A 25,145-nucleotide genomic window follows, 5' to 3' on the forward strand; every position below is an offset into this window, starting at 1 on the left:
AGGGATCTTGGAGCTGGGGGCCAGGACTGATCCGGGAGACCAGCCCATACTCAAAGGTGAAAGGTTCTGATCAAGCAACCGCAAGACAGGCTGGAAAGAAATTGCACTCAGAGCCCCATGACAGGGAAGCCTTGGGTCCAGAGTTTTCTGGACGCCCTGTGGCCACTGGGTGGCCAGGTGGCCACTCCTGAGTGGTCAGGAGGCCACTCCTCCTCCCTCGGTCCCCAGCCTCGCTGAGCAAGTCCCTCCGATAGCACCAGCAAGCTGTGTAAAAGGGGACAGTGCCGCTCTCCTGGCTGAGGCAGGCACCCTCCTGAGTCCCCTGGCTCGGGAACTCCAAGACACATCATCTGCCCCTGCTTCTTGTCATCAGTCCCCAGGGTCTAGACATGAGCTCCGAGGCTTTCATTTTAATTATCCAGCAAGGGCCAGTAGAGGGACCACAGACATGGGCGGCAGGGTCTGGAGGCTTAGAGGATGCTAGCCTACAGCAGATTCTTCCAGCAGGAGCTGAGGACCTCCATTTGCACTATGCATGGAGCTGTGAGCTCCAGGCTCCCTCCCAAAGCCCAGAGCATTCCCCAGCGCCAAGCTGCACCCCCTCCACACATACACTGGCCCCAGCGATCTCCCTGGGAAACCAGGTCCCAATGAGAGTGCCTGGTGTGCCGCTAACCACTCATTACAGTCACGGCTGCAGCTAAATATAGCTCCAGCACACAGAAGACCAAGACAACAAGGGGAAGGCTTTCCATAAAAAAGCCCCACAGGCGAACACACAAACATCTGCACGTACGTGCGCCCCATGCTCGCGCGTGCCAACGGCCCTAGACGGTCACAGACCCGTACCTGCACCAACACAAAGTTTCACTCCCTCCCTCAGGCTTTTATTCCATGAATGGGTGTTGAGGGGCTGGGAGAGTGGTGGAGAGCCTGCATTCTACAGTCAGACAAAGCTGGGTTTCCAGTTCCAACACCATCACCTCCCAGGTTCCTGATCATGGGCAGCCTAGCCGCTCCATGCCTCAGTTCCCCTCCCTACAAAAATGGGGCAGTCGCCGCAGTGCAGAACTCAGAGCTGGTCAAGGTCAGTGAGCTGGGACATGTGTGAGTGCTCAGGATGGGCCTGGCTCGGGGAAAGGGTCAGCCCATGGTAGATGTCTGTGTCCTCGCTCCTGAGTAACTACTGGGTGCCCAGCTCTGTGCTGGGAGCTTTATTTAAAGCTGTTGTTTCTGGAGGTGGTTGTGGAAAACGGTGCCTGGTGTATAATGGGCACTCAGTGAATATTGGATGATTGAATGAATGAACAAACCACCGAAAGCTGCATGGATGGATGGTTGGATGTCCCCGGAGCTCTCTCCTCGGAGGAGGCCTCCACCCTCACTTGTCTCTCGGCCAGGCTGTGTCTCCAGTAGGATCAGGTATTCTTGTGGGTAACATAGGGATCCTAGGGGGTAAAGGAGGAGCTCCAGGAGGTCTGGGCGCACCCCTGCCCCATTTGGCAGATGGGGGAATGGCCGCACCGTGGGCAGTGCCCGGTCCTGCTGGGTCGGACAGAGTAGACATGCAGCAGCAGGCAGGGGCCTGGCGGCAGACAGGCAGGCACTGGGGCCCCTGGGCCCCTGGCACTTGGCAAGGCTCTGCTTGCTGGGAAAGGGCTGGAATTCTGTCCGGCCTGGGTAGGAGGTAGGAAACCAGCTTCAGGGTTTAAGGGTACTGTCACCGTTCCCAGCCTTTGAATAGGCCGGCAGCTAAACTGCCTGGGCCATCTCCTCCCATCGCACCTCCTCAAAAAGAAAGTGACATTTCCTGGTGCTTTTTTTAAGCCCAGGCTGGCTGGGCCTGGCACCGGGCGTGGGGTAGGGAGGGGGCGGGAGGCACTGGGAGTCACATAACCTGAGTCTCTACTCACCTTGTGTGATCTCAAGGCCCTGGGAATAGACAAGGTCTCATCTCCTTGCCATGTGCCCCCAATGCCAGTGGCCACACTCCAGGACTGGCATGCAGGTTTTGAATTCCACGTCCCCATGCCAGGGATGCCCCCGAGGCAGGCCGCGAGCTGTTACACTCCGCAATGAATGTCTTCAGCCGGCCGGCCTGCTGGAGTTGAACAGGAACTTTCACGCCTTTGTGTCCACTGTCCTGACTCATTCATGTTCACGGCCGGTGGGCACCCAGGTCTTTATTGGCTCTGCCCACTGTCAAGAGAGGAACATGGTTGTACCCGCTGCCAGGGGAGGCACAAGTCTGCTATCAGTGAGTGTCCCCGTTGCCTGTGTAGATGTGAATCTGCTCTCAGTCTCTCTGCCCACTGCCAGCGTAACAAACAGCCTCTGTGGAGATGAGGCTGGTGAGGATCGAGCCGGATGATTAGTGACCAGATGAGTCACAGATGCATAGACAAAGATGATCCTTGCACCGGTGTCCACATACATCTGCTGTTAAGTGTGGTCAGTGCTGGCATAAGCAAGAGTCTGAAGTCAGTGTCTGTGTACCTCACCAGTGTCGACGCCGGTGCCGTGTCAGTGAATCAGGGATGGCACACGCTGTCCGTGCAGAGGAGGGGACGTGGGCGCCAGAGGACGTGAAGCTCTAAGGAGGATGAAAGGAGTAAACTTTGCTGTGTTCATTGCATAGACTGAAGGAGTGAGACAAGCAGACATGGCATATATCCATGACCTTCCCACAGAAGAGAGGCCATCCTGGTGCTTAACTGTGCTCCTGGTCCCCAAGAAAGGGGCCCCTTTTTCCCTACTAGTGTGTGGCACATGGCTGGGCCTGACAGCAGGCCCAGCCCCCATCCCCAGATCTGGCCCCTTCACGGTACTTACATTCGAAGGTGGATGAGAGGCCAAGAATAAATACCAAAAGTAAAGAAATCAGATGGTGGAAAGTACCAGCACTCATGCAGCTGGCCCCTCGGATGGGCTGAACATGGCCCGCTGTAAGTTACATCAGTAAAGCTGGGGAAGTCCATGATGGTCCATGATGGTCCGTGCTGTGAGGGGAAGGAGAGGAAGGAGGCTGGAATCGGCGGGGGGTTGCTCATTGAGAGTAAGCCCCAGAAGGTGCCGAGGGAATGAGCTGTGAGGATACCTGGGGAAGGGCGTCTGGCCGGGGTGGGGGGAACAGCCAGTGCGGGGGCCTTAAGGCAGGCGTATGTCTGGCATGTTTCGAGAACATGTTTGAGGAGGCGGGTGTGGCTGAAACAAGCGAAGGGGACAGCAGCAGGAGAGGAGCTTGGCGGGGGGGTGGGCAGTGTGGGACCAGATCATGCAGGGGCCGCGTGGAACGGGAGGACCTTGGCTCCTCCTCTGAGAGAAATGGGGAGCCTGTGCAAGGGTTCTAAGCAGAGAAAGGACACTGGCAGATTTCTATGTTAAAAGGATCATCTCGCTGGTCTGTTGCAAATAGTTCTCGAGCCCCAGGAATTGTGACAGCTGGGAGACCAGTGAAGGGGCTTTTACCATAATCCGGGGTGGGGGGAATGATTGATCCTGCCAGGGACGGAGGTAGTAAGGGTAGTGCTGGGCAGGCAGGTCAGACTCTGGATTGGTTTCAAGCTTCGTCGGTGGCCTTTCCTTACGGATTAAATTCGAGGTGCGGCAGGAAGAGAGGTGTCAAGGTCTGGGGCAGGAATCCAGAAGGACGGAGCTGCTGCTTCATGGGCTGCAGAGGTGCGGTCAGTGGGGGCTCTGTGGGAGCTCAGCGGGCCCGTCAAGTTGGGGACAGCGCTATCAGACCTCCCCCTGGAGATGCTAAGGAGTCGGATGCCGAAGTCCTGAGTTCAGGAGAAGGACTGAGCTGCAGGGAGACATCAGGGAGGGTTCGGTGGTATTTGAATGGGTGATGGTATTTAAGGCTGGAAACTAGGTGAATCGTTAAGGGAATGCATGTAGATGGGGAAGAAGACCAAGGTTCTGGGGCACACTGATCGCTTGAGGCAGGGGAAGAGGTTGGCAAAGGACATCGAGAAGGAGCAGCCAGTGAGGTAGGGAGAAAATCAAGAGACGGTTGGAGTCTAGGAGCGTGACATAAAGGAGGGGGTGATGGGTGATCTCAGATGCTGCTGACAGTCAAGGGATGGAAGGACTGGAAGTTGCTCCTGTTCTTTCTGCCTAAATTGCTCTTCCTTGCAACCTGTATTTCCCCCTGGTTGGTTCTTACCCATCCTTCCAACCTCGGCACAATTGTCACTTCCGCCCAGAAACCACTCGAACCTCAAGACTTGTTGTTCAAGTCCCATCAGATGCCTGGTGCTTTCCTCTGAAAGCCCTTATCACCTCATACAGGTACATATTTGCTTGTATGTTTCCTTGATACCCGTTAGCCTCCCCTACCAGAGGTCATGCCAGTTTTTGTTCACTCTGGGCCCTGCACAGCCCGGGGATAAGGCATAAATATTCACCGGAGAGAGAGCCGGTGGGCAGTCAACTGTGGCCCCACCTGCACTGTGTCCACTGCCCTCCCTGAGCTGTCCCTCTTGGAACCATCTCCACAACACATGCATATGTCTACACACATGCACACCCTTGTTGAGAATCAAGACCACTAACTCAATGAGGAAATACAAGTGGGCCCTGGGAGCGATTTCCCATTAGATTCCTAGTGGGAGATGATGGAGCTGCGGACCTCAGTTCTCCCATCTGTTTAATGGGGACAATCAAGACTGTCCTGCTGATGGCACAGCTGTTGATGTGTATGTGTGTGTGTGTGTGTGTGTGTGATATGTGATTCAAAATGCGAAGATTATTGTATGTTGACAGCTGTACCCCATGTCATCGTAGTGGGAAGACTAATGTCCTCCTCCCAGGCTACCTACATGGACATGGGAGAGATTTATAAGTGGAAGCCCCGGGATAGGGTGGTTTTAGAGTCACAGACACCTAGATTCTACTTTCAAGCTCTGTGGATTTTGGTGTTTTGGCACATGTCTTTACCACTCTGAGCCTCAATTTTTTTTTTTATCTGCAAAATGGAGGTAATGACCTCTGCCTCTGAGAAGTTTTTAAGAGTAAATGAGATCACGTTGGTAATAGCGATTATTATTACTTCATAGCAGAGCACAGTGGGGCTCAACAAAGCTAAGCACTCCGGTCACCGAGATGATTGTGGGAATCCGAAAGGATAAAGTGTGTGATCCATTCAGCCACACACAGTGAGCACTTAACCAAATCAGGCTCTGAAGCAGGGGAGCTGGCCCAGGAGAGGGAATGCGGTGGAGGCCAGGAAAGGCCTGGCCTGCAGGAGGGACAGCTCAGCGGTGGGTCCGGAGGCCCATCTGCCCTTGTGGACAGGGCTGTCACAGGGAAAAGGAGCAGGTGTGTTCCGATGACCCCAGAGGACAGAACTGGGATTGCTGGGAGAAAGGCGGGGAGATTGACTTAAACACAAAATCAATGCATACCTCTAGAACTGTCCAAAGCCAGGATGAGAGGTCCCCATCACTGGTGGTCACCATCAGAGACATCTGCATCAGGGTTACTGAACTGCACACATGGGAGGTCTGTGTCTCCTAGATGGGAGCACCTTCCTATTCACTTTCTTATCTAGGAGCCTCAGTCACATAGTTCTTATTACCGTCTGTGGCACCAAAAGGTTTGAGGCACATAAGACACACTTAAACCCTTAGAAATAAAGAAGAAAGGAAAACACAGGAGTGGTATAATAAAGAGAAGAAATAGTGATACCCTGCACTTGGGTGAAAGATGAGTTCAGACTTGAGCATCGAATGTCACTGAGCTCCCTGGCAGGCAGAGCAAAAGAGGAACTCTGAAGGGTTCCATCACTCATCACTTATGAACAGAAAAGTCAGCAAGTGCAGCAGAGACAGAGAAACATGGTTCTGAACTCTGAAACAACAATTTCCTGCGTGGAATACTGGTGTTTCTCTGAGTTTAACATGCTAATGGGTGAGGATATATGTGTCTGGTCTCCTGGAGGGACTCTCAGGTCACAGGACTAGGTGGGATGTCAGCTTCTGGTGGGACCTTCCAGGGCCCTGACAGCCAGCCCTCCAGGCATGGGGGACTCAAAGGGTACTCGGGGACAGTACCTGGCCCTGCTTCCCTAAGGCACACAGGCCTGTGTACCTCGCTGGGGCTGTCTAAGGTCCACATCAAGCCAGAGCAGCCAGGTCTGGCTCTCGGGCACAGCTAGGCTGACTTGCACTGTGGATATGGTGGGGGGTGGGTTGCCCACGGGAGGCCTGAAGAGCAGGCCTTTGAACCAGGCGGGGACTGATGGCATGGCAGAGGCCCTCCGGGTGCTTGGGCAAGCTTCTCCACCTCTGTAAACCTTAGCCTCCTCGTCTGAAAAATGATACCAGTCAAACTTCCCCCTAGACCTGTGTGAGGTTTCAGTGACCCGAAGCATGGAGAGCGCAGGAGGCAGGGACCCCTCGAGCCCCGGAAGCTGCCGTCACCAGCCTCCATCTTATCACCAGAGTCAGGCCGGAACGCCAGAAGCTCTGGCTCCCACCCTCCTTGCCTTATGACCTTGGGTGTCCTTGCCCACCAAGCCTCATTTGCTCCCTGGCCCACGGCAGGGGCTCACGTGGATAACCACGTGGCAGTGGGCATGTGAAGTCACCCTTACCCTGAGGACAGTTCCTCACTGGCAGGAGACTGGCGTGCTGGGTCTCAGATAGGGCTTGGCCTGGGTCTGTGGCCCCGGGAAATGGGCTCTGAAGCCCGTTGGCTCCCACGAGGCTCTCATTTGCTCCCAGTTCGTCAGCAGGCAAGTGGTAGCAGGAGAGGAAAACATTAGGGAAAAATTCTGAAATGAAACGTTTCTCTCGTTAGCTGTTTGCTGCTGCTCCTTGTAACTTCCACCCTCCCCCACCAATAATTCAGGGGGAAAATGCTGTGTTTAGATTTTTGTGGAAAGAAGCCTTGGCCCAACTCCTGGAATCCTAGTGTGCAAGGGAACTGGCAGTCTCGAGGTGTCTCCCAACCCCAGAATTCTGCCTGGGATTTAGGGAAAGCCTAGACACCTGGCCTTTTGCTCTAAAAGCTCCGTAGCATCCGACTTCCCAGGCTGTGTTATTATTATTGTTAGAGTCCCTACTTGAAAAATGATGGGCCTGCGTTTCTCAGAACACACTTGCCTGCTACGGTCAGACAGCCCATGGTGGAGCTGGGACTCAAACTCAGGCCTCCGAAGCCAGGCCTGGACCTTTTGCCTCCTGCCACGCTGCCCGCTTCCCAGTCTCCTGGGTGCCCCGGGCTCATGAGCTTCATTATACACCGAGCTGTCTGGTGCTTGGGTCTCATCTGGCCTCATGGATCCCCAGTGCGAGGATGGGGCTGGAGGCATCAGAGCCACGGAGGGCCCAGGTGGAAGGTCAGTTTCTGGTCCCACCCACACCTGCTAACCCTGTCTCTGAGCATGGGACCAAGGAGCCTGCATTTGTATCTCTGCTGAGTCCCTCTCCCCCAGCACACCCCACCGCCTTCCTGTCCATCATGCAGGCCTCGGCCCACTCCTGCCCCCTTCATGCCCCCACAGCGCCCCCAGGGAGGGCTTCTTACTTCCAGCCTCTCCGTCACCCATCCGAGGGGTCTGGCTTTGGCCGTCACCAAGTAAGTTCTCCTTGGTGCTGTGCCCAGAGACTGCTCCCGGGGCTGTCTTTCAGGGGACACTCCTCCCTGTGTCCTCCAGGACCAGGGCTAGCCCTGGTTGGGCAGACGGGTCCCCGTGCTGCTTAGCCAGGACTGTGCTGGTGCATGCGCCCAGCCTCACTCCTGCCGCGTGGATGGCTCTCGGGAGGGCAGTGCTGCTGTGCTGGGATGGGGGGGGAGAGGCACATCCATCTCAGTCCCCCAGCTGCCTCCCAACTCGGTGGTTCCTATGTCATGACTGTAAGAGCCTTCACTTCTCTAAGTCTGTGATGCTCTGATCCTAAGCACTTCGTTGTGATGGGACTCATTATGGCCAGAGGTGAGGGTAGGGTTTGATCCTAACTTCAAGATCCTGTCATTTCTGCTCCAGCCACTGCCTCCCTTTGACCTGGGGTCTGGAAGGCAGGTGGGACCCCAGGGGCAGAGAGGCCTGGGCGGGCTTCTCAAGCAAAGTCTCGGAAGCCGTTACCATGAAAGCTCCAGGCTGCAGCCCAGTACTGATGCTCTTATCTCTGTCCGCCCTCAGAGTTCTGTGACCTTGGGCAGATCCTTTCCCTTGCTGGGACTCCTTTCTGGGCGTCTGTTTCTCCATTCATGCCACAGGGGGCAGCTTTTAGACCAGAAACCTCTGAGGGCCTCCTCTTCCCTGGTGTTTGGGGTTTCTAACGACCACGTTTTCACAAGTCTAAGGCACCATCGATCTAAGACATGACATGAGTTGAATAATAGCACACTGGGGATGGGGTTAGGCATACTATTTTAAGGATGTGTACATTTTATGACATGTTTTCATTTCCAAAATGCAATAAAAGAATGTGCATCCTGGAACGAAAGCAACACGGAGACTGTGGCCACCTCCAAATTTGCCAGTATAGCTGTCGGGGCAGTCCTTTCTGGATATGGCCTAGCTCTAGGGTCATGAGAGAATTCAAGGAAGCCTCTCTCTGGAAGGCTGGAGGCCTGGGCCCTGCCTTTCCTGGCCTCGGTTCCCCCACTGCCCAGGCTGGGTCCCAGGAATGAGAGGGGGAATGTGACAGGAGGAGGGGTTCTGACCGGAACACCACAGCCCTGCCTCCCTGTGGCCTTTTCCCTACCCTTGCCCTCTCTCTCCTCTTTCTCTCAGTCAGAGACAGTTCCAGAAAAAGGAGCACACCCCAGCGCTAGAGTGTGAATGACTATCTCTGGCATGGAATAGGGTCACAGCCCGGGCTGGGTCTTTAACCCACTAAGCCACCCAGGCGCCCCCCGGGCTGGGTCTTATCTCAGAGAACACGTGTCCAGAGTGCCTAGCCAGCCCTATTCCCCTAGGAGAGGGCTCATATGTGCCCCATCTGATCCCATACCTGTCCTTACACACAGACGCAGACGCATCACACCCCATACATGTCCTTATCTACATACAAGCACACACACCACTCCTCATATGTGTCTTAACACACACACGTGCACGCATGCACACACTCACACACACACTCCTACCACCTGTGGGAACCACACACTACACATGGTGACCATTTACACAAGCCTTTCACACATGCCTGGAGTCAGGTCGCATAAACAGGGGACATACCTTCACCGTGTCTACACCCACTCCGCGCTGACAGTCTCTTCCCCTCATCCCCTCTCCTCCCAGACTCTCCCACAGACATGGACTTGCCCAAACTGGTGCCCACTCGGCCGTGTTATGTTCTCTGCACAAACTCTCGCACACTTCCACTCACCCCCTCTGTGTAGCATCATGGGGAACTCATCCACCTGCTGCTCCCTGAGCTGGGAGCCAAGGGGGAAGGACTAGTGAAAAGGAAGAGGGGCAGGGACCCCTGGATGTCGAGATGGACTGCCCAGGACCGCCCATTTATTGATAAACCAAAAAGAAACTAGACTCCAAAGAGGCCCCCCCACCTCCGTCGCCCCCTTGCAGCCCTCAACCAGCCCAGCATGCCGCGGGCCTGCCCAGCCCAGGGAAGGCCAGATGAGTGTAATTCGGTTTCCAAACTCAACTCGACTGACAATTTATTTAGTCCAATTGGCCATCCCGCCTGCTCTGCATCACTGACTCTGCCTGGATTAACTCAAACGCCATATTCCCCCGCTGGGCAGATTTAATTAGGTGAAAAACACTGACCTGAAGCCTCAGGGGGCTTGGGCCTGGACCGCAGCCAGGTGCCCCGTGATGAGCCCCACTGCCTGCAGCCTTGCCTTGTCTCGGAATCCTCGGAAGGGACCGAGTCCAACCCTCAGTGTACTGGTGAGGAATCTGAGGCCCAGAGAAGGGAAGTGACTTGCCAAGGTCACACAGCACGTGAGCGCCAGACCCGAAAGATGGTCCATGCACCACAGTCCAGCCATCACCTTGTTCCTGGAACACCAGACTGCAAGCACGCAGATCCCCACTGCGAACCCCAGAACAATTCTGGAAGGCAAGCACAATCTTCTACAGATGACTGTGGCATACATAATTTATAAATGAAAGTCATCGCACATATTGGTCATTTTAATAGATAGTAAATTGCTTTCCTGATTTATGGTTTCAGGGGCGGGGTTACCATAAAAATAACTTGGTGATTTATAAAACATCTTCTTAAGTCAACAGAGCTTCAGTAGGTTTGTCTGACTTTACAGCCAACAGCCTCGCCACCCCAGTTACCATAGAAATGGGATGCCTCCTTCTGTTGCCATGGCTACCACTTTCTAGAACACTATTGGTGGGTCTTTCACAGTTTGATTTGGTTCTGGGGGGTGGGGGGTGGGGGCCGGGACTACCAGCTTGGGTTTATGCTGCATTATCAGGCGATCTTGCCTGTGTTGTCTTGAAATTTCACTGGGTGGCCTCTGCGGTGGCCAGGCTAGGTGACAACTGTCCCTGTCCCTGGGTTGCCAGGCAAAAGTCCCTTTGTGCCTCTCTTCCTCCCCTGGCAAACTAGCAGCCCAGGAGATGCTGGTCTTACAGCGGCCTGGATCCTGGGTGTGGGGGGCAAGGCGGCCGCTGGGGTGGGCTAGAGAAGGGAGACGAGGCCTGGCAGCGGGGGTCGGGCGTGGGGGTGGGCAGGAAATCAGGCAGCTGGGGACGGAGGGGCAGATGTAAGGCCTGGAAATCCAAGCACTGGCACCATCACCGTGGGGAGGCAGGCTGAGGGCATTGAGGAAGGCTGAAGCGGCAGAGGCAAGGCGGCCTGGAGCTTCTGTCCTGTGGGAGAGACAGACGCTGAGCCATCCACACCTGCAGGGGTGAGGTGGGCAGAGGAGGGGCTAGCCCAGTGGCCGGGCCTGGGTTCTACTGTATGATAGTGAGAATGCCGTGCGGGGATGGCTGCCGCGTCATCATGTGCCCCCAATGCAGGGGGACTAGAGCTGTGGGGGGCTGTGGGTGTGCTTCCATACAGACCCTTGGCCCCTGTGTCATCTCCAGATGTGCAGTCAGGCCCCTGGACTGTAGACCGTGTGGCTGCATGGACAGCCAATGTGCTTAGGGTAAGGGGTGAAGGGTGTGCTCTGGGTAGCTGTGTGTGTGTCCACGGTCTCTGGGACACAGACAGCTCACGTAGGGTGCGGCCCTTGCCCTTGCCTTCAGCCCTGGGACAGCCTTGCTGTCCTGGGAGCGTCGACCCGGGATTGCCGCAGACGTGGCTCCCAGCATCGCTCTCTGCCAGGGCTCGGCCACCCCCAAGAATGCCCCATCCCCACGCACTTACCCAGTCCCTCTGGCTGAGCACCTTGAACAAGTTGGGATCATTTCCCAGCCTGCCCACCTGTGTGAGGAGGTGGCCAGGTGGGGACACAGGCGAGCCCATCCAAGGCTGCTGTTGGTGGTGATATCCTGAATGAGGTTGGGGGGCAGCCTCCCTATCCCTGGGGCTGCTGGTGTCTGGGGAGTTAGCAAGTCCTGGGCAGCTGGGTCGGCCCAAGAACAATTCACTGGGGGGCCGGGCAGCCCAGTTCTCTCCTTCACTGGGATAGGCATAACCTGCCCTCAGGGAGTCTGACCTGTGGGTGCCAAGCTCCAGGATGGAGGCATCCAAACACAGGGCCAACCACCCAGGTACGCTGGCAGCTCTGCTGGTGGAAGTAGGTTCGATTCTAGAGCTAGATGAACTTGGGTCCAGGCCTCAGCCTCATCATGAGCTCTGAGCCCTTGGTTTAGTCGCTGACCTCTGTGTACCTGGGTTTCCTTTTTGGCACAGGAGGGTAGGACTCCCTGTCTTATTAGGCCAGAGAGAGGACTAACGGTGCCGAGTGGGTCCTTAGCTTTGGAAGCTTTCTGCCCCCTTTTTCCTGTGCTCAGCTCAGGAAGGACCAAAGGGAGCTGGGACTCAGCTGGAGGGGAGCTCTCCCTTTGGCTGTGCACTGTGGCAAGCCTGCTGGTCTCTGGGCATACGAGGATATGCATCTGAGCGAGCCAGGGGCATGGGTCTCTACAGCCCTCCTAGGGGCCCTCCTGAGGGCCTGGATGTTGCTGGGGCTTGGCCTGTGACCGAGGACCAGGCCTACCAGCAGCAGAGACCAGGCCGGGGGGTGCCCGGGAAGGCAAGCCTGGGTGGCAGGCCTGGCTGCCGCTTTCCTTGCTTCCTCCCTAGTCCTGGTACCGGGTTCTGGGCTGGGCTGGACTGCCACCCTGCCCCTGCCAACTCCCTGGGCACTAGGGCCCAGAGAGGAAAGAATCTAGGCAGAATGCTGCATGGATTGCTAAGAACCAATTCTTTTTCCCACCCTAACTGTGTAAGACCCGCCCTCTTTGATGGCCTCAAGTGTTCCCATCAGGACTGGCCTGTGAGAGGGGGCAGGTGGAGTGAGAGCTCTGTGGGCCGGCGGAAGCACCTGGGACATCAGGGCCCTGTTGGGGCCGTTCCCGTGAGTCTCCCCAAGCACTAATGAGCCGGCGTTGGAGACAGATTTGCTGCCTCCTTGGGGGTGAATTTAGAGACTCCTTGGGGGGTCCCTTCATTTGCTGCCTCGTTAGGGCCTCAGCTCCAAGAGGAGCCTCACCTGGACAAGGGGTCCCAGGAGTCGGGCTACTTAGTGGGGGCACTGAGGGATGAATGGGTTTTTCTAGAGGTACGAAGACACAGAGACGGGGAGACCCGGAGAAGGGGGTCAGAAATGGCAGAGAGTTGTGTATGGCGAGAATGTTGGGTGCGGGTAGGGAGTGAGCTCTCGGGCCGGGGAGGCCGGGCGCAGAGCATCCCCTGTGTCAGGGCTCCTCTCTGTGGGCAGCATGGTCGGGTGGCCTGGGCAGAGGGCTGGGATGCCAATGGGTCGCTCCCTCCGGTAGCTGTATGGAGACTGGACTCTAAGCTGGAAGCTGCTGACTTTGATGGCAGTGGTCCTACGGCGACAGGATCACATGTGAGCAGAGGGGACGGAGGGAGACAGGTAGACGAGGGCTTGGGAGGAGGAGGCCATGGCTGATGGGACAGTGGAAGGGGGTGCCTCGTGCCTCCTGTCGTTGGTCAGGATGGGGAGCTCAGGGAGGCAGGGTGCCCCGCCTCTCCACATTTCTCAGCTGTGTATGTCCTCCTCTCTCAAAAAGCCCAGGGCAGGGGCAGGACCTGCCCTTTAGGATCCAGTGAGTGCCAAGCCTGATGACCGGGTCTCTGGAGCCTGCAAGGAGACCTGGAGGCAAATAACCAGCATTTTGGAAGGCATTTTTAGCTCTAGGAGCTTTGGACACTTTGGTGACGGCAGGAGCTTTGGAGCTAGATAAACGTGGGTCAGAGGTGGTGGCCGCTCGCAGTTGCTGCCACTTGGCTTTCCTAATCCACTTCTGGGGTGAGCCAGGTCTGCCCTATCCAGACCCTTAGAGAGCTGTTTCTGGAGTTGGGAGCCCCAGCTTAGTCCCTGCCCTGCCCCACCTTGTCCAAACCCCACCTGTTTCCAGGGCCCGAGGGAGACTCTCTTTTCAGTCCACTGCACTGGACTTGTCCTTGCGTGTGTCTTTTACTCTCTGCTGGGTAGGGAGCTCCCCAAGGCTGAGGCTTTATTCCACTCTGCTAGCCATAACCTGGTGGCTGGTAAAGAGAGGAAGGGAGAAAGTATGGATGGATGGATGGATGGATGGATGGATGGATGGATAGATGGGCAGGCAGGCGGAAGGAAGAAAGGGAAGAAGGAAAGGAGGGAGTAAAGGAAGAAGGAGGGAAGGAAAAGAGAGGAGGGAAGGGAAGAATGATTGCCTGCATGATGGTCGGGAAGGGGGAGGGAGGGAAGGGGGTGAGGAAGAAGAAAGGAAGGAGTGGAGGGAGGGAGGGAGGGGGAAAGAAGGAGGAAAGAATGTGAGGGTGAAAGGGAGGATGGAAGGGAGGGAGGGGGTGGGGAGGAAGGGAAGAAGAAGGGATAGAGGAGTGACAGGAGGGATCCATCCGTGGATAGAAGGAGGGATTCACGGGGATCATACTTGATAGTGGTCTGGATAAAATTTTTGAAAAGTGTACAGGGCCCTAAAACCAACGGAACTATGAGCATAGCATAAGGCCCCAAGACTTCTTCCTGTCTGGGGGACTCCAGACTTCCCATCTGTAGCATGTAGTGTCTTGGACCAGATACTTTCTAAAGGCTTCTTTTACTCTGACCTTCTAAAATGCTGTCTTTGTCGCTTCCCCTTTCCTCTCCCCTTCCTCCAAACCAGAATGTTCCTTGAAAGGTCCACATAGTTCTCAGTTTCTAGATCCATGCCAGATTATATGGCAGGTCCCATGGCTGTGGTCAACCCAGGCAGGGCTGTTCTTGGACTTACGATGCTGCCCCCACACCGACGACCACCACAAGGTGTGGGGGGTGGAGGGGTGCATCTCTGCAGACTACATTGTTTTGGAAGCAGCATGGCTGCTTCTCGATGTGGATACAGTGTGGGGCCTTGGCCCTCCTTGAAGTTCTCTGTGAGGGCAGCTCACAGAGGGAGAACACAGGGGTCAACCCATCCAGACTGTAGCCCAAGCCTGCTTCCAGAAGATGGCCTGGCTCGGGACATTGTCTATCTTACACAGGCTGGGAGAAGGGGCCCCAGAGGGAAGGGGAGCTATGGGAACATGCAAGCAAGGATGACCAGCTGGACACCTGGAGGAGAAGTGACTGGCTGGGGTTTTTCTAGAGCTCTGGGGGATCCAACTGGAGGCTGTAAGAAGAGGACTTGCCTGGAATTCAGTCTAGCAGGATAGCTCCTCGGTTCTCTTTCTTCAAGTACCCAGGTCTACTGGGGGCTAGTGAAGCCCGGGGTCATCAGATGGGGAAACCAAACCAAAGGAGCTCCTGAACCTTTCTCCAGGGTCTCAGATGGTGTTCTGGACAGGCTGGGCCATCCCGACCATTTCTTTCTCAATGGTGGGGTCTGAGAAGAGGGGGCAGCCACATATGTTCAGAAAGCCCCAGCCCTCCAGTGACTCCTTCCTTGCTTCCACCCACTACCATACCCAGCAGGAGAGAAGCAGACCCTATGATTTTGGTGCCTTTGGGGAACCCCAGTCCAGTTGTCCTTCTGCTACTGGACCTACAACACAGTATCCCTGACAAATGAGCATTTAGCCTGTATTTCAGTACCTCCAAGAATGGGACGCTCACCTCCAAGCTGGTGGTGGGAATTCCTAGGAGGATGGGGGTGGGGTTTTGCATAAAATCTGTCTAAGGTCCTGGGGCAGATATCTATTTTTGCAGTTTTTAGACTTGAGAGAACCCAAAAGAGACCACATCGGTGATGTACACATTCCTGAAGAAGAGCGTGAATGGACTTTGGTAGGAAGAGGAGGCCTGGGCCATGTGACCACTGAGGGGCCCAATTCCACCATCACAGCCCTGTCTTATTCCTTTGCCACCTTGAGCCTCAGCAGGCAAAGTCACTTTTATCAACCAGGGTAGGCTAAGTGCTTTACTAAGTCACCCCCAAATCACAGCAGCTTAATACCTCAGTAGTTGATTTCCCACTCAGGTACTTAGTGGATATTTGATTTTCAGGGTCCTTGTGGTGGCCCCTCTGGCTCCTAGAGCGTCAGCATGTAACCGGCAGCTGGCAGAGGAAAGGTGCTAGGCGCCTGGCCTGTCATTCACACATATCCCTTTCATGCGCTGTCCCCCGACCGTGAACTCAGTCACGGGACCCCACCTCACCCCAAGGAAGCCTGGCACATGGAGTTGAGCTGTGCGTCCAGGAGGAAAGGAAAGGCATTTGTGAAAACAAAGCAGTTCTGCCCCAACTTCATACCTCCCTGAGCATCCTAGCTCGGTGCTCCGAGGAGGGAAAGGTGGCCCGTCCATTTGGCCCATGTTGGAGGGGGCAACGAGCAGGCGTCCTCCCTTGGCCTGGCCTCTGACCGGAGCCAACGCCAAGGTACCCCAGGTTGCTTTGCTCTGGGTGGGAGGGCCTCTCCCTCTGACCCTGTGTTTCTCCTCCACAGTATGTGGCCTTCGCCTCCCTCTTCTTCATCCTGGTCTCCATCACCACCTTCTGCCTGGAGACCCACGAGCGCTTCAACCCCATCGTGAACAAGACAGAGATCGAGAATGTTCGGAACGGCACGCAAGTGCGCTACTACCGGGAGGCAGAGACAGAGGCCTTCCTCACCTACATTGAGGGCGTCTGTGTGGTCTGGTTCACCTTCGAGTTCCTCATGCGTGTGGTCTTCTGCCCCAACAAGGTAGAGTTCATCAAGAACTCTCTCAACATCATTGACTTTGTGGCCATCCTCCCCTTCTACCTGGAGGTGGGCCTGAGCGGCCTGTCTTCGAAGGCCGCCAAGGACGTCCTGGGCTTCCTGCGCGTCGTCCGCTTCGTGCGTATCCTGCGCATCTTCAAGCTGACCCGCCATTTTGTGGGCCTGCGGGTTCTGGGCCATACTCTCCGCGCCAGCACCAACGAGTTCTTGCTGCTTATCATCTTCCTGGCCCTGGGCGTCCTGATCTTCGCCACCATGATCTACTACGCCGAGAGGATAGGGGCACAGCCCAATGACCCCAGCGCCAGCGAGCACACCCACTTTAAGAACATCCCCATCGGCTTCTGGTGGGCCGTGGTCACCATGACGACGCTGGGCTATGGAGACATGTACCCGCAGACGTGGTCCGGCATGCTGGTGGGAGCGCTGTGTGCGCTGGCGGGTGTGCTCACAATCGCCATGCCTGTGCCCGTCATCGTGAACAATTTTGGGATGTATTACTCCTTAGCCATGGCTAAGCAGAAACTACCAAAGAAAAAAAAGAAGCATATTCCACGGCCACCGCAGCTGGGATCTCCCAATTATTGTAAATCTGTCGTAAACTCTCCACACCACAGTACTCAGAGTGACACATGCCCGCTGGCCCAGGAAGAAATTTTAGAAATTAACAGAGCAGGTAGGAAACCTCTTAGAGGCATGTCGATCTGACCTTTCACCTCCGCCCCCCGTAGCGATGATTCCAGATTCAGTCAGACTGCTTCCTTAGTTCCGTGGGCGACCCGGGACCCCGCACTCAATCTCGAGGTGTGGAGCCTGGGGGCCCAGGGAGATGCTGGGCAGCCAAATTCACAAGGCGAGAGCCTGCTGGAGGAACCTCACTGGTGGCCCTGGGTAAGGAGGTTGGCGCGCTGGTCTCGTGAGGTTCGGAAGAGACGACATGGCCCGCGAGGTTGCTGAGGACTCTTGGCAGGAGCCCAGGGGGCTGCTGCTCGGTGGGCAGGAGGCAAGCGTGAGTCTCTGACTCAGGCCACTGTCCCAGGGCTGGGGCAGGGCAGGGGTGGGTGTGATTCGGAAACGCCAGATAGCTTCTGGTTTGGTCTTCCCTTGGCCCCCTTCAGGCTGTGCAGACAGCACAGCTGGTGCAGGGGATCGGGCAGGAGGGTCCCTGCAAAGGCAGTAGCAAGGATTCTCACCCCGCCACAGAGCCTGTCTCCACAGCTGAGTAGAACTCCTGCTCTGATTCCGGCTGCCTAGCTCCAGGCGCGTCCTCGGGGACGCCTGTAGCCCTCCGTAACAAGCTTACTTACCCCACAGCATGCCGAACCAACTCACCTTCTACCACCACTCTAGAGTTTAGCATTTATCTTTAGGAACCTGTTGGAGCGACTCTAGCTTTCACGTTGTCTGTTTGGGTTGATGGTCGAGCGGGAGTTTCCGGTGGCCTTCTGATGGAAGCGGCTGGTGAGCAAAGGACAAGCGGGGGCCACCATCCCGGGCAGCTTTAGGCGAAAGCACTACGGACCAGCAGCCACCTCCCACTGAGGGTCCTCCCCATGTCCGGCAGTAGGGACCGCAGCAGCAATACGTGACAACCAGACCAGTGTCCAGCCACATTCCCGTGAATTCAGTGGGGGGCCGGGGGGGAGGGAGGGGGGCCATGAAACAATACTAGTCACCGTGGGATATATTCTCATATTCCATGGCTAGTGGTTTGTTATGGGACTATCTCAGTTTTATGAGAACCTGCACATAGCACATAAAGTTGATCATGGGGCTCTGGTCTGAAGATATAAAGCCCATAGTCTACCTCTATCCATGGAATACCATCGACTTATTCTGTGGACACAGGGATTTCAAGGAAATGAATGACCCAGAGAAGAATGGCAACACTGAGCTAAGAGGTGCCGGGGTGAGGGAGGCTGAGTGAGTGACAGGTAGCATTTAGTCTACGGAGGATGTCCCCGTACCCAGGTGTGGCAGGCGAGCTCAACCCTGGATGAGCACATTTCCCCTGGTGTGGGTGGCCTCCCCCTGCGGATGAGGGATTCCTCATTCCTGCCCCCTGCTGATGCACCCGCCACCCCATCCCGCTCCCGATCTGGCTTCATTCCACATCTGTGCTGCCTAGCACAGTACCCCCAAGGCCCACTTCTCTGCCCGTGGGGGCTCTCTCGCCCCTTCTTCTGGTCCCATACCCCTCCCTGCTTCCTGGATTCCTCGAGGCACTCAAGAAGAACATGGTTAGTGTCCCGGGCCAGGCCAGGGGGTGGGCGAGGGTCTCCGATGCTGGAACGGGGGCCTGAGGTAGGGCTGCATCCCCCTGGCCAAGGCATGGCTCCTGCTCGGCAGGGGAGGCACATGCAAGAGGAAAGTTCCCACCCCACCTCTCTGCTTTGGATTAGGTGGACATCTGACTTCAGGAGCCGCCATCATGGCAAGGAAAGTTCCTGGGGCTCTGGGGAGGGTCTGGGCTGGCCTGGCCCTCACCTTCAGTCCAGGCCCCAGCAGGGAGAGCTCAAAGTTGGGTGACATCCCTATGGCGCTACTTGGCCCTCAGGATCAGTGCCCCAAGCTTGGGTGCCCAGGCCAGCCTACCAAGGATCCCCAGTTCACTCTAGTCAGGCACAGATTCCTCTGCACTCCTAGAAAATGCCAGTATTCTCCATGTGCTGAGGGTGCGCGCGCGCGCGCGCACACACACACACACACACACGTGCATACACCAAGTGCAGATGTGTTCTGACATGCACACCAGCTAGTCCCAGAGACACAGCCCTCTTCCCGTGCTGCAGCAGACCTGTCAAACCCTTTTACTCCTGGTGGATCCCCTGGGCCCCCCAGCCATGGCAGCCCTGCTCCCAGGAGCATTCTGGTCCCTGGCCCCAGGTCTCAGGGACCCAGAGAGCCCTGACTCGGTCAGTCCTTGGCTGAGGAGGGATTTGGGGGCCTCCCAAGCTTGCCCTCAGGAGCCCAGATGCCAAGGCTATCCTGCCTTTCTCTCCCCAGCCCCACACTCTGCCCGCCCTCCCTTTCCAAATGCTCACTTGCACTGGAGGTGCTGTCCTGTTGTCCAGACCTGTCCACCTTGGCTCCCAGACCCCTCTGAGCCTCCTCCCTTACCAGAACACTCCTTCCAAAAACTGGTTTGTGAGACCCAGATGATCTGTCACCAAGGTGTGTGGTCCTTAAGGGACCTCCATCTCAGCATCATGGGGTCCCTTCCCATTTGCTTCCTTCTCTGCTTGTAGCCACATACCCAGCTGGGTGTGGGGACATCTGTGAGTTGTGGGGGGAGGGGCAGAGGAGAGGAAGGCAAATATGGGTGGAGACCTGACCCTAGGAGAATTGAGAGAGGTAAGACACAGCCCCCAAGGCCTTTCCAGCCTCGCTCCATCCCCAAGGACAGTCAGGTGGCCTTAACAAAATCTGGTTTTCCAATTACGCTTTTAGAATCTGGTTTAAGGCTAAATGCAGCCTGCTGGGCTCTGGGGCATCCCCTACCCCTGACCCCCCCCCCAACTCCCCAGGGCCAGACCCCAAGGACTCAAGGCCTCCCAGTCATGTCAACAACACCTTCCCTCACCTCCACCTCTTGGTCTGTCCTGAAGACTCAGGTCTGTGTGTCTGTGAGAGGTGATCTGGTCTCCTCTGTACCATGGTAGGCATGGCCTCCATGTTTGGGGGATTTGTCCTGTGGGGATCGTGGGGGCGGGGATGCCAGGAGGGCATCCCACATAGGGATCGCCTGGGGCTGATGGTCTAGGAGAAGCTGCTCGTCTCCCAGAAAGGGTCTCCCACCCCATCTAGAGGTGGGGTCCTAGAGCACCTGCTCTGGACAGTTCAGAGTGCTCCCTCTGTCCTGCCATGTCCATTCACATGTGTGTCTTGTTCATCTCTGCTCCTCTGATATGGGTTGGTCCTTTGTGGTGCCGCGTCTGGGGCTGCGGGGTCCTACCATAGGTGAGCAGGGTGCTGGCATGGGGGAGGGTTGGTGGCCAGACCCACTTTTTGCCCACTGGCAGGGAGGGCAGCCGGCAGCTGTGAAGTCCCAGAGAAAGTGCTCCCTGGGCTCCCCAGGAGCCACACACTGTAGCCTCTGGGTCATCTCTGGAGGGGGGCTTCCCCCTGAGCAGCTGAGTGTGCAGCGCCCCTGGCCCTGGCCTTCCGCCTTCCCCTGCCGGGCCACAGTGAGTGATGGGAGTGGCGGGAGTCCACGGGGCAGGGAGGGTGACAGGAATGGGCAGAGGTGACAAGACAGGATGTGGGCAGGGGCCCTTCGCACGGGCCGACCGAGTTGTTACTCGGGTTAGAGGGCCGGGTTGGGCAGTGGGGGCCCGGAGTGAGGTCCTTGAGGCCCCTAGGCGGGCCAAGGGGGGAGCAGTAGGGAAATGAACCCGCTCTGAGGGCCAGACATGGGTGTTCTTTTCTGTGTTGTTCACATTTTCTCTCTTTCTCTCTCCACTAATCATGTCTCTCTCTCTCTCTCCTCGTTTTGTTGCATGACTTGTGCCAGTTCTCGTGATTATACTCCGCTCGTGTCTCTCACAGACTGTCCCCACTTAGCCTGGGACTTTTCCCCTGAGCCCCCTGCTGGGGAGACCCCTCAGGGCTAAACCCCAGGAAATGCCCAGCACCTCCCACCCTGCCCCAGCCCGGCGGGCGCCGCCCCACCGCCCCCCCCCGCGACCCCCGGCGCCCGCTGCCCTAGTGAACAGTAAGTAGTCGGCGCTTCCCGGAGAGCAGGGCGGGAAAGCCAGCCGTGCTGGCCAAGGGCCCAGGCACCGGGTTCTCCTTGCTCCAAAGTTTAAAAAAAAATGACCCTCTTGCAGATGCTCATCTCTCTCAGTCCATTTCAAAGCCTGGAAACCATCTCCGTGAGACGCTGCCCATGCTGTCATTCCATCACTGTAGGTGGGTGGGGTGGGTAGGGGGCCGAGGGGCCCGGGGCCAGGTGCGCAGTCTTCGGTGGGGGGGGCCAGGTGGGAACCAAGGCTCCCGGTGGCCCTCTCCTCCAAAGGACAGCGTGGGGGCAGGAGGGTGGGGAGATGTGTGGGAACCAGCACTTCTGGCCACTTTCACAGGTTCCCCAGCTTTAGAGAGTTGGCCCCTGCTTGGTTTCTCTCTCTTCCAGCCACCCCTCTGGACTTGGGGAGGGAGAATGCTCCCTGTTTCTGAGAGCAGCCCAAACTGCAAATAAGCAACCTGCCTTGGGAGGCTGGCTCCTTCGCAGAGCGAGACCTAAATACACCCACCTAGTCACAGGTTCCCCTCAAAGGGCATGGTGGTGCTTGAGAGGCGTGACCGGGAGTCTTTCCAGGGACAGAAAGGTGCCTGATGGCTGTCCCTGCCCCCAGCCCCAGTAGGGGGAACCAGCCCAACTTGGGGCCCTTTAAAGGCCCTGGGAGCTCAGTTCCTCCAGGGCCAGGGCACCAAGGGGCAGAGCTGGTAAGTGGGGGCTCAGCACTCAGGGCCAAAGGAGGGGAGTCAAGCTTTACCACCCCTTGACCCACTCCTGGGCCAGAACCACCGGCTGTAGATTCCTCCACCGACAGACGATGGCCCCCAGAGAGACAGCAAACCCTGGCTCCCCTCCCAGAGGGAGAGGCTGTCAGCTAGGACTCGCTGTTTTCCCCTTGAGGACCATTTGTGCAGAGTACTCTGGGCCCCAACCCCACACCCCATCCACTCTCACCTCCCTGATACCTCTTCCCTTCTCTCTCCCCGCTGCCCTCCTCCCTCAGCCCTTCCCCTGGGAGGGAAGACAGGGGCCAGCCAGAACGGGGAGGCAGGCGGGGCTTGTCTGTGCGCACACGTGTGTGCCCACAGACACGCCCCAAGCGCTAGGCAGCTCCCGGACCCCAGAGAGGCCCCAGTCACGTGGTGTCAGAGTTACCTTGGTAACTGGCCTTTCTGGTTCAGAATAAATCGGGGAGCGAAGCCCCTGGGATTTGTCAAGAAACGCACTGTACGTGAAATGCTTTGCCATCTTGTACGACAGACTTTTTTTTTAAGTTCCAAAATTATGATGGGATTTTTTTTTGGATTTGCTTTACGAATAAACCTGATTGGTCCATTTCTCTTTTGACTGACTGCCTCTTTGTAGTGACATGATGTGTACACGGGCTGTGATCCCGCCCACGGGCACGCTGAGTGTGTGCACGTGGAGAAGGATCACTCGTGCGTGTAGTTACATGATGTGAACAGGGTCGTGGAGGAGGGTCCCCCTTTAGTCTTTCAGAGAGCCCCCTCTTGTGTTCACACCCATATTGGTGGTGCCTTCCGTTGAGGTTCTCCCCCCAGATGAAGTCTTTGAGGGAGTTCTGTTGCCCACCGTGGGGACTGAGTTGCTCCCCCCTGGCCTGGAATATTCTGCCTTGAGGGCAGAGAGCAGGGGGCAGGCTCAGTCCCCAAGAGTGATGGGCGGGAGCTGAGGCCAGACAGAGCCACCTCCGCCAGCTCCAGAGGCCTCCACGGCTCTGCTCCTGGACTTGGGAGAGGGAGAGCTGCTCGCTCTGGCCACGCTTTGCCCTCCCCCCGCAATGTCTCCTCAGACCTCTTCCCAGCTTCCTTCTCAGGCTGTCCCAGAGGCCAAGACTCCTCTTTACCTACCCGAGTCCATCCGCCACTGTTGTCTTTACACGTCCATCTGCTCTGCTTTGCCGGGACACTGCTGCGAGGAGGCAGAGGAATGGGAGGCCCTCCCGAATCATGGCCCGCTGTCACTGCCTCATGCATACATCCCTGTTGTGCCTTTGCAAGCTGACCAGGCCCGCTGCGGGCAGAACGAGATGACGGGCACTGGCAGGATCAGTGTGGGGGATTAGAGCAGACGAGTGACTAGCTTAAGTCTGTGTGGGGGATGGAGCAGATTCGATGGTTGAATTGGGTCTGTGTGGGGACAGAGGAGACTGTGTGACCAGGCCTGGTCTGTGTGTGTGGTGTGGGACATACAGAGTGACCAGGGTGAGTCTGTGTGGAAACAGAGGAGGCTCAGTGACCAGGCCTGGTCTGTGGGGGGGGGGGGTTGGACATACAGGGTGACCAGGCTGAGTCTGTGTGGGGACAGAGAAGACTGTGTGACCAGGCCTCGTCTATGTGGGGGGTGAGAGATACAGAGTGACCAGGGTGAGTCTGTGGGGATAAAGGAGGCTGCAGTGACCAGGCGTGGTCTGTGTGGGGGGTGGGACATACAGAGTGACCAGGGGTGAGTCTGTGTGGAGACAGAGGAGGCTCAGTGACCAGTCCTGGCCTGGGGTGGGGGACATACAGAGTGACCAGGGGTGAGTCTGTGTGGGGACAGAGGAAGCTCAGTGACCAGGCCTGGTCTGTGTAGGAGGTGGGACGTACAGAGTGACCAGGTTGAATCCAAATGGGCGGGAGGCAGGATGAGTGATGAGAGAGGGTGTGTGTGGAGGACAGTGTGGAGTGTGTGATGAGGTGGGATCCCAGTGAGGGTAGAGTTGAGAGATGGGGTCTAGATGGGGCTAGGGCAGCCTTGAGGAACTGCTAGATGTGGGTGGGCAGCAGTCAGGTTCTGGTCAGCAAGGGAGAGAGGTCTGAAAAGGCCACCTCTCTGGACTGGAGTTTTTCTGAGTGTCTGTTTGTCTTCTCCCTGAGCTCTGTGTCTGGCCCCCTTCCCATGACCGCATCCACACCACCCTGTCTCATCGGCCCTGCCTTGGGCCCTGGGCTCGGCCCCCAGCACCACGCTTGCTGGACCCATCACCAACTCATCTTTTTGCAAACTTTGAGCAAACCCAGGAGCCCCTCCTTCCCTGCACTGTGGGCAGCTCACAGGCTGCCCAAATGAGCCGGGAACCCGTAGCCTCGTGCCCCCCTCCATGGCCCCCTCGCTCTTCTGTCCTCAGGGACAGGCTGCCCTTTGCCAATGCCCCACCTCTGGCCTGTCCCCCTCCCCCACTAAACAGTTTTCAGTGTCTCAATAGCTTCTGCTTATATGTTTGAAGATTCCAAACTGAATGGGGAGGTGGCGAAGGCCGCGCTGGCGAACGAAGACTGCCCCCACATAGACCAGGCCCTCACTCCTGATGAGGGCCTGCCCTTTACTCGCTCGGGCACCCGCGAGAGATACGGACCCTGCTTCCTCTTATCAACCGGGGAGTACGCGTGCCCACCTGGTGGAGGAATGAGAAAGGGTATGTAGGGGAGGCGGGGGCACTCTGCATCAGCTGGGCCGCCTCGCGTTCCTGCAGGTGGGCGGGTGGGCGGCTGGGGAGGGGTGCTGAGGGGCAGGCAGGCACGCGGGGTGGGGGCAAGGAGCAGAAGGAGCCCTCCCAGGGTTGGTCTCTGGAGGCCCGAGTCCCTTTCTCCCAAGTGGGATGTCAGGCTGGCAGAGAGCACTTGAGGTCCCCGCAGCTGGGGTTGGAACTGAGCTGAGGGGTAGGAAGGGGCTTGGGGACAGGCTGGATGACCACGGGGCTGTGACCTTCAGGTAGGGTGTTATCTGGGGATATGAGAGGAGCCTGGACTCCTCCAAGCTGCTCTGGGAGATAGCAGGTGAGACCAAGAAGGCCAAGTGAGCTCCCCTGTCCCTTGGCAACAGGGTGGGCCAGGCCTGGCCAGGACCCTGTGGGCTTAGCCACCCAAGGTCCATGTTCTGGAAAAGCACCCTTTGAAGAGAATCTGTAGGTCAGTGGGAGGGGAGACATGAAGACAGAGGTGGCCTCAGGGCCTGAGGTAAGGCCAGTGTCACTGCAGAGGTAAGATGTGTGCTAGTCAGAACATCGCCTGAGGCCGTTAGAGAACTCCTGGAGAGAAGGTTAAGCAGGACTCTGTGCCCCACCTTCCATCCTTGGTCATTTCCCTGGGTGTGGTTAGCGCCCCCTTGTGGTTGGTGAAGGTTGAGCCCTACAGTGACCTCTG

At 57.0% G+C, this 25,145-nt stretch overlaps 1 protein-coding gene across 1 annotated transcript in view; it reads left to right on the forward strand.

Annotated features, from left to right (window-relative positions):
* KCNC1 (potassium voltage-gated channel subfamily C member 1) overlaps nucleotides 1-25,145 on the forward strand; it is a 42,273-nt gene that overhangs the window by 14,369 nt on the left and 2,759 nt on the right. Inside the window, exons 2-3 of the mRNA XM_044258916.1 lie at nucleotides 16,005-16,938; nucleotides 24,230-24,418. Of these exons, the coding sequence (XP_044114851.1) occupies nucleotides 16,005-16,938; nucleotides 24,230-24,418 (1,123 nt within the window). The remainder of the gene's footprint in view (nucleotides 1-16,004; nucleotides 16,939-24,229; nucleotides 24,419-25,145) is intronic.

Source organism: Neovison vison, chromosome 7 (assembly GCF_020171115.1).
Source record: "Neovison vison isolate M4711 chromosome 7, ASM_NN_V1, whole genome shotgun sequence".
NCBI classification, from domain to species: Eukaryota; Metazoa; Chordata; class Mammalia; order Carnivora; family Mustelidae; genus Neogale; species Neogale vison.